The following is a 14532-nucleotide window of genomic DNA, read 5'->3' on the forward strand; positions in this document are numbered from 1 at the left end:
CTCACTCTCTCACTCATTCTAAGCAGCGCCCTACAGTGCGACTCACTACCTCACTCACTCTAAACCACTTCCTATATTGGGACTCACTCACTCACCCACTCTGAGTTGCTTCCTACAGTGGGACTCAGTCACTCACTCACTTGAGCCGCTTCCTACAGTGGGACTCATACACTCACTCACTCTAACCCACTTCCTACAGTGGGACTCACTCACTCACTCACTCTACTCTAAGCCGCTTCCTACAGTGGGACTCACTCACTCACTCACTCTAACCCGCTTCCTACAGTGGGACTCACTCATTCACTCACTCTAACCCCTGTCCTACAGTGGGTGTCACTCACTCACTCACTCACTCACTCTAATTCGCGCCCTACACTGCGACTCTCTCACTTAGTGTAACCCACTTCCTAGAGTGGGACTCACTCACTCACTCACTCTAACCCGCTTCGTACAGTGGGACTCACTCATTCACTCTAACCCGCTTCCTACAGTGGGACTCACTCGCTCACTCTAACCGGCTTCCTACAGTGGGACTCACTTACTCACTCACTCTAACCCGCGACCTACAGTGGGACTCACTTACTCACTCACTCTAACCCGCTTGCTACAGTGGGACTCACTCACTCTCTATATCTAACCCACTTCCTACAGTGGGACTCACTCACTCACCCACTCTGAGTTGCTTCCTACAGTGGGACTCAGTCACTCACTCACAGTAACCCGCTTCCTGCAGTGGGACTCACTCGCTCACTCTAACCCGCTTCCTACAGTGGGACTCAGTCACTCTCTCACAGTAGCCCGCTTCCTACAGTGGGAGTCACTCCCTCACTCTAACCCGCTTCCTACAGTGGGACTCAGTCACTCACTCACAGTAACCCGCTTCCTACAGTGGGACTCACTCACTCACCCACTCTGAGTTCCTTCCTACTGTGGGGCTCACTCACTCACCCACTCTGAGGTGCTTCGTACAGTGGGACTCACTCACTCACTCTCTCTGAGTTCCTTCCTACTGTGGGGCTCACTCACTCACCCACTCTGAGTTGCTTCATACAGTGGGACTCACTCACTCACTCTACTGTGAACCGCGCCCTACAGTGGGACTCACTCACTCACTCTAAACCACTTCCTACAGTGGGCCTCACTCACTCACTCACTCTGTGCCGCATCCTACAGTGGGCCTCACTCACTCACTCATTCTAGCCAGCGCCCTACAGTGCGACTCACTCACTCTAACTCACTTCCTAAAGCGGGACTCACTCACTCACTCACTCTAAGCCGCATCCTACAGTGGGACTCACTCACTCACTCATTCTAGCCAGCGCCCTACAGTGCGACTCACTCACTCTAACTCACTTCCTAAAGTGGGACTCACTCACTCACTCACTCTAAGCCGCATCCTACAGTGGGACTCACTCACTCACTCACTCTAACCTGCTAACTATAGTGGGATTCAATCACTTACCCACTCTGCGTTGCTTCCTACAGTGGGATTCGCTCACTCTCTAACTTTGAGCCGCTTCCTACAGAGGGACTCAGTCACTCACTCACAGTAACTCACTTCCTACAGTGGGAGTCACTCGCTCACTCATTCTAACAACCACCCTACAGTGCGACTCACTCACTCACTCACTCTAACCCACTTCCTACAGTGGGACTCTCTACTCACTAACTCTAACCCGCGCCTTACAGTGGGACTCACTCTCTCACTCATTCTAAGCAGCGCCCTACAGTGCGACTCACTACCTCACTCACTCTAAACCACTTCCTATATTGGGACTCACTCACTCACCCACTCTGAGTTGCTTCCTACAGTGGGACTCAGTCACTCACTCACTTGAGCCGCTTCCTACAGTGGGACTCATACACTCACTCACTCTAACCCACTTCCTACAGTGGGACTCACTCACTCACTCACTCTACTCTAAGCCGCTTCCTACAGTGGGACTCACTCACTCACTCACTCTAACCCGCTTCCTACAGTGGGACTCACTCATTCACTCACTCTAACCCCTGTCCTACAGTGGGTGTCACTCACTCACTCACTCACTCACTCTAATTCGCGCCCTACACTGCGACTCACTCACTCACTCACTCTACTCTAAGCCGCTTCCTACAGTGGGACTCACTCACTCACTCACTCTAACCCGCTTCCTACAGTGGGACTCACTCATTCACTCACTCTAACCCCTGTCCTACAGTGGGTGTCACTCACTCACTCACTCACTCACTCTAATTCGCGCCCTACACTGCGACTCTCTCACTTAGTGTAACCCACTTCCTAGAGTGGGACTCACTCACTCACTCACTCCAACCCGCTTCGTACAGTGGGACTCACTCATTCACTCTAACCCGCTTCCTGCAGTGGGACTCACTCACTCACTCTAACCGGCTTCCTACAGTGGGACTCACTTACTCACTCACTCTAACCCGCGACCTACAGTGGGACTCACTTACTCACTCACTCTAACCCGCTTGCTACAGTGGGACTCACTCACTCTCTATATCTAACCCACTTCCTACAGTGGGACTCACTCACTCACCCACTCTGAGTTGCTTCCTACAGTGGGACTCAGTCACTCACTCACAGTAACCCGCTTCCTGCAGTGGGACTCACTCGCTCACTCTAACCCGCTTCCTACAGTGGGACTCAGTCACTCTCTCACAGTAGCCCACTTCCTACAGTGGGAGTCACTCCCTCACTCTAACCTGCTTCCTACAGTGGGACTCAGTCACTCACTCACAGTAACCCGCTTCCTACAGTGGGACTCACTCACTCACCCACTCTGAGTTCCTTCCTACTGTGGGGCTCACTCACTCACCCACTCTGAGTTGCTTCATACAGTGGGACTCACTCACTCACTCTACTGTGAACCGCGCCCTACAGTGGGACTCACTCACTCACTCTAACCCGTTTCCTAGCGTGGGACTCACTCAGTCACTCTAACCTATTTCCTACAGTGGGACTCACTCACTCACCCTCTCTGAGTTTCTTCGTACAGTGGGACTCACTCACTCACTCTAACCTTCTTCCTACAGTGGGACTCAGTCACTCACTCACAATAACCCACTTCCTACAGTGGGACTCACTCACTCACTCATTCTAACCGGCGCCCTACAGTTCGACTCGCTAACTCACTCTAACCCACTTCCTACAGTGGGACTCACTCACTCACTCTAAGCCGTTTCCTTCAGTTAAACAGACATCCATAAGATATGGAACAAGGGGGCAGATCCTGCTTGAAATTAGTAAAGACGATTTATCATGGTATTTAAAGCTATATGGGACAAATTAACTTCGTGGTTACCTAATTTAGAATGGTTACAGGATGCTTTTGTTATAATACTTATTGTAATTGTTTTAGGAATAATACGTGTATTACCTCATGTTTTGTTTGGTGCTGTCGAAGAGTGATCATAAGGCATAATGATTTTTTGTAGTTGCTAAAGATTTTGCAAAAGTTACTAAAAAAGGGGGGAATGAATGATGAATGATGTACCGCTTATCTATAGGATGATGTACTTATGTTTATCTAAAAGTTGGGAAACGTCCAAGGACCCTTATTGCTAACATGAGGGATGTACTATTTGCCAAGTCTTTGGATTTGTCATCTTTAAAACAGCTATCTGGTCCTAAGTTCCTGTTGTTTATACAACGTGGCAAAGACAAGGACTTAAATCATTGTCACTAGTTTAGGGAGGTATGTAAATGAGTTCCTGGAATTGTAATGAATATGTAAACGATTTCCTGGAAAGTTAATGAATAGGTATGAGTAGCTTGTATAAAGAGGGGACTGAAAAATCCCCTTGGTGTGCATGACTTTGGTGGAGCGATCCCCCATGCACCCAGCGCTGCCGAATAAAAATAACCTCCGCTCACTTGAATATTGGTGACTGATACTTTAAATCAGCAGCCCCTCGGGGGGTCGCCTTGTCCCTGGGGGGCTGCATGCTCTTGGCTTTCATGCCAGGCCGGAGCCCGGCGGGGGGGGGAGGGCTGCCTTCTCCCGCCCGCCCCGCGGGTCTGGGCCTGCTAGGGACCCCGATGGTGGCGGAGGAGCCCGGCCCCGTACCGGTGGGTGCGTGTATACAAAAAAGCGGCTGGTTCTCCTTCACGGTTTTCCCAGGGGCCGCCCCGCTGGGCGGAGAGGCGGCCGGGCGGGCGGGCGGCCCCGCCCCCCCCCGCAGCCGCCGCCCCACCCCGCAGCTGCCGCCCTCCCCCGTTATATTCCGGGGGCGCGCACGGGGCGCACTATGGTAGCGGCAGCGTCCGGTGGTGGCGGCAGCAGTGGGTAGAAAATGGCGGATCTCGAGGAGCTGCGGGTGAGGAGGGAGAAGCGGCGGCGGGGGGAGACGCGGGCCAAGATGTCTCCTGGCCGTTCCCGCGGCAGAGTGGGGAGGAGGGGGGAGCGCTTACCCACCTCGTCCCCCGGCCTTTCCTCTCGGGGAGCCCGCGCCGCGCCCCTCGGTGCGTGCCCGGGCGGGCGGTGAGCCCGCGGCGCCTCTCGTTGAGGCGGCAGCCAGCCCGTTACGGCCGGCCGCAAACCGCCGGCGCCTTCCCCGGGGAGGAAGCGGGGTCGCCTGGAGCGCTGTCAGAGGGTGGCGGGAGCCGGCGCCATCCCTGAGGAAAACCCTCCCTGTTGTTATAGTTGAAATTGAAATAACTAGAGTCCGAAATAAATTCACTAAGTATTTATTGAGGCAGGAAAGCAAAAACAGCGCTGGGCGGCCGGGGAGTCGCAGCTCCATTCAGGCTCGCAAATTCCGACAAGTAACACAGCGCTTTTACTCTCAACTTCAAGGCCGGTTTAAGCAAACAGTTATGCTCTCAGTCCCGTAGCAAGAAGCTGTATGTTACAAAACTAAACTATTTTTACACTAAGGTCTAGACGAAGACGAAGGTTGTCATAGTAACATGAGATTATGGTTTAACATTGGCCTTGAGAAGGTACATCTCCAACCTCATGGTTAACAGTTAACTCTTTTCTCGCCAGACAGAACGTTCTCGGATCTGTTGCTGCAAGATCATTCCTTTTGTTAAAAGTCCATTTGATCAGCAAATTACCCTTAATTACTTATTACACTGTCACTTCCCTGGGGCGGGGGGCGAGCCCGCTTTTCAGCTCCGCCGTGTGGGTTGTGCTGTTAGTGGGGTTCTTCTTCCCCACAACCCCCCTCCCGATATCTTAAACGGCTTTTGGGCTCTTGCGGGCGGGAAGCCGGTGGCTCGCGTGGCGGCTGACGGGGCTCCGTGCCCTGCTGCCCTTAGTGCCGGCTGAAGGGAAAATGCCGAATAATGACTGTAGTGTGTGTGTTTGTGTGTTTTGGGGTTTTTTTTGGCAAACGCTAATCATTATTGGATTTTTTGAAAATTCATTAACGCTTTCGAACCGGGAAAACGGCGCCAGTGAAGTGTGAAATCCACCGTTTCTGTTCAGATCTGTTTTATCTTCAGTTGAATGTCTTGTGTTGCACTTGTGGACTTTCCTAACAGATTTTTGCGGTGGGGGGTTGGCCTTTCGTATTTTAAGGTGTGTACACAAAGAGCTGACTGCATCGTTTCTGATTTTCCTTATGTTTCTTGAACCATCTGTGAGTATCTTTGTTTGGAAGGAGAACGCTGCCCTTCTGCAGCATCCACACCTGCAGAAGTGCCGCCGAGGGAATACGGCATGCACGCTGAACCCCCCCGACCTAGACTTTTCTACAGAAGGAATCAGAGTCACTTAAATAGGAACCACTGTGAGTTAGGCTTTAGTGTAGAGAGAGGGCTGATGGCTGAACTGACTAATCTGACCAACAGTGGGAAACATGCTGCAATTGCCAGAGAATTTCCTACACTAAGGCTTATTCCAGCACTAATACCGCTTGGGTTGAAGTGGCTGGGGTGTAGCTGAGCAGCTCAGGTATAAAAATCTTGTGGAAAGGACTGAGTTTCTTTGAGGACAGTAGTGCTCTATCTCAGTCTTAGGTTTAAGGAGGGTTGGCTTACTGAAGTTTAATGTGTAGGTGGTTTTTAACTTGTTGGTGTTTACCTGTTTTCTTGTTTAGTTTCCTTGCTCATTTTCAGCTCTTGTTCTGAGGTCCCTTAAAGGGTGTAGCTAGGTAGTTGGCTAAACCCCCAGTGTAAACGTTGTAGCAGAGAACTCTTCTTAGTGTAGCTCCTCTTACCCAGACTTGAGCAGGTGATGTGATTTGCATTTTCCAAAGTGCTATAATCACTTATGTAGATATGCATAAGTATCGGTAGACTATGTTTGAGAATTGGGTGCCTAAATACCTTTTGAAATTATATATGCACCTGAGTTGCTTGCCAAAAGTAACATAGGAAGTATGGAGGGAAAAGGGAACTGGGTTCCAGGCCAACTACAGGACTGCCCTTTTGTCGCTCAGAGGAATACGTATCAGCAGTTAAAGAAATACTAGTCTGAAGAAATGTCTTTTGATGTTCCCATTCATCTTATTTATAAACTGGAGCACCTGTGAAATGAATCTGTTAGCTTGGAGCTTCTCTAAATGTTCAACATCTGGCTGATAATAATTCATGGTCCATTTTGGGAAAGCTATATATATTTTTTTGGAAGAGAATATAGTCGACTGCCTCATGTCTTCAAGGACTCTACTGATTTTTTTTTTTTAAGAGGATATATTTGAACGTGTCTGCTTGAATACCAGGTACTTGGTTTGCAGGTTTAAGTTTTTTTGTGGTTTGTTTTTTTTGGTGGTGGTTTTTTTTTAGACAACCAATTCTTCCTGGTTTTGGCCAATGAAGAGACACCAGCATCCCCTTTCCCCAATAGATTTTGTGAATTGACCTTTATGAGTGATCTTAAACTGCTGCTTTATAGATTTAATGTATGGGATGTTTTTATGGCAGGCAGTATTGTTTGCTGCTCTCTTGATTGCAATTTCCTGTAGTATGTGATCTCTACCTGCCTTATAAAAGGCTGCTAGGGCAATGTGGAGAGTGGAATTTTAGTAAATTGTTATGGACTGACTAAAGGCGGGAGGTCAGAGTCCTCTCTTAAATTCTGTTTTTGAGGGAAACATGCAGGGGCAGCATTTTTCTATTCTCAGGGCAAAGGATCGTTTTGGTATTTGTCTGTGCTATCCTCTGGATCTTCAGAGTAAAAGTTCTGGGGAGCCCAGAAAAGGGTTTGAACTGAGAGGCTGTAGTGAAAGAAAACAGAGACTTAAAAGAACCTGATGTTACATTGTGCCTTTTTGAAATCCTCAGTTTTGTTAAAGGATTCAGAAGTAGCTGTAACAGCAGTCACTACTTTTCAAGATGCTGATGAAAATGTCCAGCATAAGGCTTGCCCTTCCAGGCTTTTAGATTAACCCTTAATTAATAGCATTTATTGAGCTCCATAGGTTACCCGTTTCTGGAATAATGGGGAGTTGCTGAGAAGACATGGTGAGCACAGCTGTATCTTCCTTTTGTTTTTGAGATACAATTTTCAGACCTGCTGTTCACAGATGTGCTTTTAAATGTGGCTCATAATTTTATCTGTAATACTCATGAGCAGCCTGATGAATATCGAAGGGGTTACACAGGCATAGGCAGATGTGGAACAGAAGTCAGCAGTCTAGTGTGGAGGCCAGAGATAACATGTTGAACATGTTTTTGAACAGAATTGGCCCAGGAGTGGGGAATTGCAGCTCCTTCTGAGAGCCATCTGTGAGAAAATGATTCCAGCTTCCTACAAATTCTGAACTTACCAAGATTTGGCTTGAAGCTATGGTTTGCATCCTGGCAAAGTACCACAGATAAGTGGATTGGTTATATATTACTTAGAATGTCTCTTGGGTCCCCTAAGTTTCTGCTGGCATCCTGACACTAATTTGTAAACAAATAGTACAGGGTGCATGCTATCCTTGAAACATTGCAGATCCCTAGTTTAGAAGGTAATGGCTTCAGTCTCAGTTAGTATTTAATCAGGTTTTGAAGTAATGTGTTAGTTTCATCTTTATGGAAAAAAAAAAAGCTCTTTATAGGCAAATGAATATGTCTGTGCCAAAACTAATTTGTGTGACGCAATTGGTTTTCCATTTCAATGAGGCCGTTGTGGAAAACCCCCTCATTTTAGTGAGAAAGGGGTGGAAGTGTGCTCATATGTCTGATGTGGAAGGGGGACATAAACACTGATTTTCCAGTAAAATGTGTAATGAATGCTCTAAGTAAGTACCTCTTAATTTTTGCCCTTGCACACCTGGTGCTGAAGTCATGCAATTCAAATGTGAAGAGCAATACAGTTTGGATACTGTACTAAAATACAGAAATTGAAGTCTCATTCTTGTGTGATTGGATCTCTTGTTCATACCAGACTTGGTGTCTTTCTACTCCTCTTGCCTTTATTTTTCTAGTCTGAATGAACAGCCTTTGCCTGTTTACCAGGTGGAGCAGTGCTTAGTGTTAAATTGTTAGCCAAGAAGAAAACAGCTATTTTCACGTGTCCTTGTCAAGCTCATTGCCAGATACTGTTGTATGCAGTTTTATTTTAGCCATGTTAATAATGTTGGATTGTTTATGCAGACTAGTTTGGGAGTTTGATGTAGAAATCAAATTCTGTATGTTGATCTGGGTAAACTTAAAATGATGGAAAGAACAGATATTGAAGTTTCTGTTGATGTAGTGATCTTTAGGTTGCAATTAACATTGAGTGTATTAAATAACCTCTGAAAAATACTGTTAATAACCTATGATAATATACTGTTATCTTGTATCTGTATGTAATTCCCCTGTTCTTCCTAGATGCATAGTCACTCTTTCCACTCTTTCAGACCAGTGAAGCTTACTGTGGTGCCTTAATTGTTAATTATTCTAGATACAACAAACTTTAAATGATTGTGCTGAGATACAGTGATGGGGGAGAGGAAGGAGAAATGTGGCTGCAATGAAATGGGTCAAGTTTTGAGTCTTGCATAAAATGAACGCAAGTATTTAATTTATGAATTTCACTGTTATGTTGAGTGCATGCAACTCTGAAGACTAATGCCTGATTTGGGAGCCAGGCTAGAGTTAGTCCAAAGAAAAATCCCTATAATGCTGAGGACCTGATGGTCATGCTGCTTGCATCAACTGTTGTGCTCTTCAGAGCTGCTCTTACTCTGCTGTACTACTTACACAGATTTAACTAGTGACGTCTTCATTCTTTCCCAGGATTTGCAGTATTTTTATCTATAGTTACATCAGCTTCCAGAATACATTTATATTTCTATTTAGGGTCAGCATAGACATCTTCAACCATCCCAAGACACAAGATGCTCGCTCTTACCAGTATTACACATTTCTAGCCTGCTATAAATCAGCCTGTGTGCAAACTTATTGCAAAAGATGTCACAAATGTGCTTCTCTGCTATGAGTGTCCAGAAGAGGGCTTAAAGCCAGGAATGAGGTTTTGTGGGGTTGGTCCTTGGTATGTCCCTTTCCTATATAGCCTTCAGATGCTTCATAAAACACATGGAAACCAGTGGGGCTGAAGCAGAGCTCTCGGGTGCAGACTGACTATAACTTTTGAGTCGACTTGGATTGCTTCTGCAGGTTCAAGTGCAGGGTTCACTACTTGAGCAGTTGTGGTTGCCATAGAAGCTACAGTTGTTTGTGCTTATTGTAGATGTATGTCAAGAATTTAACAGGCATTCTTGGTTATCTTTCATTTATATATGTAAGTACAATGACTATTAAAATTGTAGGTAGCTTTGACAGGGGGAGTGTGAAGAATCACGTATTTCATTTGAGAGATATTGTGATCTCTTTGCTCTGAAACGTGTCCACCCTTAATTTCAGCAGTGCGTCAGCATTTCTGGACTCCTTAACATCATCATCACTGTGAAATGAATGCCATTCCAGGTACACCTATGGCTTAATACTTTAAAACAATATTTCTGCTTATGAATCATGATTGCTATAGTTTAACAATTAAGAAACAAAAACCCCTGTGAAATTTCTTACAACCTTCAAGTATGAATTTCAGGGGAAAAAATGTTTCTGCACTATAGAATTACTTGAATGTGTGACCAGTGGTTTGAGGGAGGCGATTGTCCCCTCCACTTTTTTTTTGTGAGACCCTACCTGCAGTACCGTGTCCAGCTCTGAGACCCCTAATATAAGAAGGATATGCAGGTCCAGAGGAGGCTATGAAGATGATCAGAGGCTAGAGCACCTCTCCTGTTGAGGGCAGGCTGGGTTGGGGTTGTTCAGCCTGGAGAAGAGAAGGCTCTGGGGAGACCTTCTAGCAGCCTTCCAGTGCCTAAAGGGCCTGACAGGAAAGCTGGAGGGGGGCTTTGTACCAGGGCCTGTAGCAACATGACAAGGGGGAATGGCTTTAAACTGGAAGAGGGGAGATTTAGTTTAGATGTAAGGAAGAAACTGAGGGTGGTGAGGTGCTGGCCCAGGCTGCCCAGAGCAGCTGTGGGTGCCCCATCCCTGGCAGTGCCCAAGGCCAGGCTGGATGGGGCTTGGAGCCACCTGGTCTGGTGGAAGGTGTCCCTGCCTGTGGCAGGGGGGTGGAACTGGATGGACTTTGAAGGTTCCTTCCAACCTGAACTGTTCTACGATTCGATGAATTATCCGGTCTGATTTCCTTCTTTGAAGTTCTGTCAAACTACTCTATGTTCATGGAGAAAGACTGAAAATAAAATTACTTTGGTCTTCTGTGTTAAAGCTTTTTATTGGGCTGTGCAGCTGTAAAAACTCTTAAGAGAAAACTGGAATTTACATGACACAACTTGCATGTCTAATCTTAATTCAGTGATATGAAAAGCATGTTAATAGCTAGGCTGCAGTCTTCTGCAATTTTGGGGTTCCAGCAATATAACCTGGTGGGGTTTGTTGGAAGTAATGTCTTGCACCATGATTATAAATGCTTCTAAGCATGTGTTATGCCTCCATAAAACCTCATTGATTATAACAAGTGCTCACTTTGATGTATCAGTAAATGGAGTAATAAGCTTAAACGTGTAGATCAGACTAGCTGTGTTTTCATGCATGTGGTGGTTGTTGCCTTAAAGGGAACATAGAATCAGCTTTAGGGGGAGAATGATGCAGAAGCCATTGTTTGTTTTTATTTTCAGTAAAACTCACTTTTACAAGACTTTTCAAAAGCGTATGTAAGATTTTTTTGTATTGATGAACAAAACTGGGGCTTTTTTGTACTACCAAGCATTTTAATGGAGATGCCAATTTAAAATCTTGCTGACTACAGTATTGAAGCCAGCCTGCGTCTTCTACTAAAATGACATTAATCTTGTAACAAAATGCTAGTTTGTGGAATTTCCATGTAAAATGTTAGCTGTTTCAAGGCATGATTGACTGCACATATCGCCTTGATTAATTTGCAGGAATGTACAGAAGTTAGCAGGCAGGGTAATAGTATTTTACAATACATTTTCCTTAATCTCATTGCAAATGAATAAAATGATCCTTTACATACTGATTATAGAATCCAAAGTCATGCTTACTGCCAGCATCTGAAATAAAGGAGCTGAGCTGATGTTGCCATCAAGCTTATGGAACTATCTATGGATATATGCAACACAAAGTTCTTAGTAAATTCTTGCATATCAGTATTATCTTCTAACAAAACTTCTTTTATGTGGCATGACTATGAAACTGTTTTAGTACTTCAAGCTATTTTTTATGAAATACTGAAACACTTTTTCTTCACCCTGTTTCACTGTGAGACTAAGGAAAAGTGGCAGGGGAATGCCAGGTAGAAACTTATAGAGGAATGAAGGCAGGTTAATTAACATTAATATCCAGCTGTGGGCTGGCTTCAGGGGTGGTGGGTTGGCTGATGTGGATAAGGTGCAGCTGTGGCTGGTTCCTGCTAAGTAGTTAAATAGCTCTAAGGGGTGTGGAAGGGGAGCACTGGATGAAGAGATACCTGGAAGAAGCTGGGGGGGGAAGAGAGAGAAAAGCAGGTGGACTGGCATGAAGAGGATGAAGAAACAACGCAGACAGTAGATGAACTTTTGAAACCTTGTGGGGGATTGGTGGCTGTGCTGAGGCAAGGCATGGGAACTACCTATTGAGGTTAACCTGGTATGGGGTAGTAAAAGCCTTGTTGCAGCCACCTAGTTTTGATAGTGCTGCAACAGAAACTAGCCTCCAGAAGTTGCAAATGGGATGCAGTTCTGTCTTAATCTCCTCTTTTCTAGTATTATTTTGCTGTTGAGAGGAGTTGCTGGGATGAAATTAAGGTCATGTATGCTGTTGGTTGCTTCTTCAGAAGTTAGTGAGCCACTCAGTGCTGCAATGTGACCCTGCTTTCACTGGCAGTTGAGTCTGTGGTGCATGTATAGATGGGATGTTGGGGATTACCAGCTGGAAGACTGCTGGGTTAGTTCTCTTGTAGTTACTTGATAGAAGTATCACCATACCTAAACTGGCTGTCTGGAAATGTTGAAGTTCAGTATCTGAAATAGGGTAACCTTGTCCTCTCAATGATGAGGAAAGGGTGTGGTGTGCCTGATGAGCATACCGGGTCCTGCACTCAGGTCAGAACAACCCCATGCAGTGCAACAGGCTTGGGGAAGAGTTGCTGGGAAGCTGCCTGGTGGGAAAGGACTGGGAGTGCTGCCAGCCTTGTGCCCAGGTGGCCAAGGAGGCAAACAGCATCCTAGGGAAGTGACCCTCCCCCTGCCCTCGGCACTGGTGAGGCTGCCCCTGGAATGGCGCGGTGGGCTCTGGGCCCCTTGCTCCCAGACAGACCCTGAGGGGCTGGAGCGTGTCCAGAGCCGGGCAGGGGGCTGGGGAAGGGGCTGGGGCACAAGTGCTGTGGGGAGTGGCTGGGGGGGGTCAGCCTGGAGAGGGGGGGGCTGAGGGGAGACCTTCTGGCTCCCTACAACCCCCTGAGAGGGGCTGGAGCCAGGGGGGTCGGGCTCTTTCCCAGGGAACAAGCGACAGGACGAGAGGGAACAGCCTCACATTGTGCCAGGGGAGGTTTAGGTTGGATATTAGGAAAATGTCTTCACCAAAAGGGTAGTCAAGCCCTGGCACAGGCTGCCCAGGGAGGCAGCTGAGTCACTATCTCTGGAGGGTTTTAAAAGACATTTAGATACTTAGGGACATGGTTTAGTGGTGGGCTTGGCAGTGCTGGGTTAACAGTTGCATTTAATGATCGTTAAGGTCTTTTCCAACTTAAATGATTCTATGATTCTGAGTTCAGTTTTCATCTGGCTCAATTCTCTGATCTATCTTACTGTAAAAGCAATTTTTTCAACATTAAGGAGAGAAGGAGCAAGCAGCTAGGGGCACAGGGGGAGCTCAGACTTTTTTTTTAGTGGATGACTGCATGGTTGTAGCATAGTTGTGTTAAAACTTAAGCTGAGATCAGATCCATGTTAGAATACCTGGGTGTAAACTCTGTAGCTGTATAGTAAGGATTAGGGAAGGTAAACTCAAACACTGTGTTTTGAGTTGTATCCTTTCTGAAATCAATGCCTGAAGCTTTAAATGTTGTATATTGGGCTACCATTTAAAACTCAACAATGAGCTCTTGAACTGTTTTTAAAAATATCTTTTATGATCCCGGATGTCTACTACTATATACTGCCTTTTAGGGCCTTCACCTGCCAGTCCTTGAGTCTGGAGTTAGTATGGTACAGCAATACAGATTAAAGGCAGATGTTACTTCATTTTTAAAACTTAATCTCCTTGTTATGGTGGAGTCGTCCCACAAATAGGAATGAAGTTGCTTAGAATAATTCTGGACAACTCTATACCTCTGAAGAGACCTTGCTCATAAAAATGTGAGATGATGTGCCTATGCTGAGTTACTAGTTTTTAGTAACAGGGGGGAGAATCCTGGAATGGTCAGGGTTGGAAGGGACCTCTGGAGGTCATCTAGCCCAACCCCCTGCTAAAGCAGGTTCTCCTAGAGCAGGTTGCACAGAGTTGTGTCCAGGTAGGTTTTGAATGTCTCCAGCGAAAGAAACTCCACAACCTCTCTGAGCAGCTGTGCCAGTGCTGTCACCCTCAAGGTAAAGAAATTTTCCCTCATATTCAGATGGAACTGCCTGTGCTGCATTTTGTGCCCATTGCCCCTTGTCCTGCTGCTGGACACCACTGAAAAGAGCCTGGCCCCATCCTCCTGACACTCACCCTCAAGATATTTGTAGTCATTGAGATCCCCTCTCAGTCTTCTCTCCAGGCTAAACTGTCCCAGCTCCCTCAGCCTTCCCTCATCAGGGAGATGATGCTCCAGACCCCTCATCATCTTGGTAGCCTCTGCTGGACCCTCTCCAGTAGCTCCCTGCCTCTCTTGAGCTGTAAGAAGATTGCTTCCTGTTGCATAGTGGGCTTTTTATTTTTTTAATGAGAATATTTTTGTTCATTAATTTCATAGTTCAATGCTCAAAGTCTTCTATAGCTAACTCTGATAACCAATTTAATGGTATTATTTCCTTTGAAGAGATCTTAGTGCCCCACGATACAAGAAGGGCAGGAAGCTTTCTGTGACCTTCTGGAAGAATCAGTTATGTTGGTTAAACAGTTTGTTAGTATGATAACAATGTAGGTTTTTAAAAACA

General features: G+C 46.2%; 2 protein-coding genes across 6 annotated transcripts in view; both read left to right on the forward strand.

Annotated features, from left to right (window-relative positions):
- Nucleotides 1-14532, forward strand: part of LOC129734868 (uncharacterized) — an 806097-nt gene that overhangs the window by 264692 nt on the left and 526873 nt on the right. The window lies entirely within an intron of this gene.
- The window catches only part of LOC129734118 (E3 SUMO-protein ligase PIAS2-like), a 39872-nt gene continuing 29546 nt past the window's right edge, over nucleotides 4207-14532 (forward strand). For 4 of the 5 annotated variants that reach the window (XM_055700206.1, XM_055700204.1, XM_055700207.1 and 1 more), the window contains exon 1: nucleotides 4207-4320. In XM_055700206.1, coding sequence (XP_055556181.1) covers nucleotides 4297-4320 — 24 coding nt within the window. In that variant the 5' untranslated portion in view covers nucleotides 4207-4296. Of the gene's footprint in view, nucleotides 4321-9773; nucleotides 9851-14532 lie in introns of those variants that run through there. The other variant, XM_055700205.1, reaches the window with a different exon arrangement.

This window comes from Falco cherrug (genome assembly GCF_023634085.1).
Source record: "Falco cherrug isolate bFalChe1 chromosome W unlocalized genomic scaffold, bFalChe1.pri SUPER_W_unloc_1, whole genome shotgun sequence".
Classification (NCBI taxonomy): domain Eukaryota; kingdom Metazoa; phylum Chordata; class Aves; order Falconiformes; family Falconidae; genus Falco; species Falco cherrug.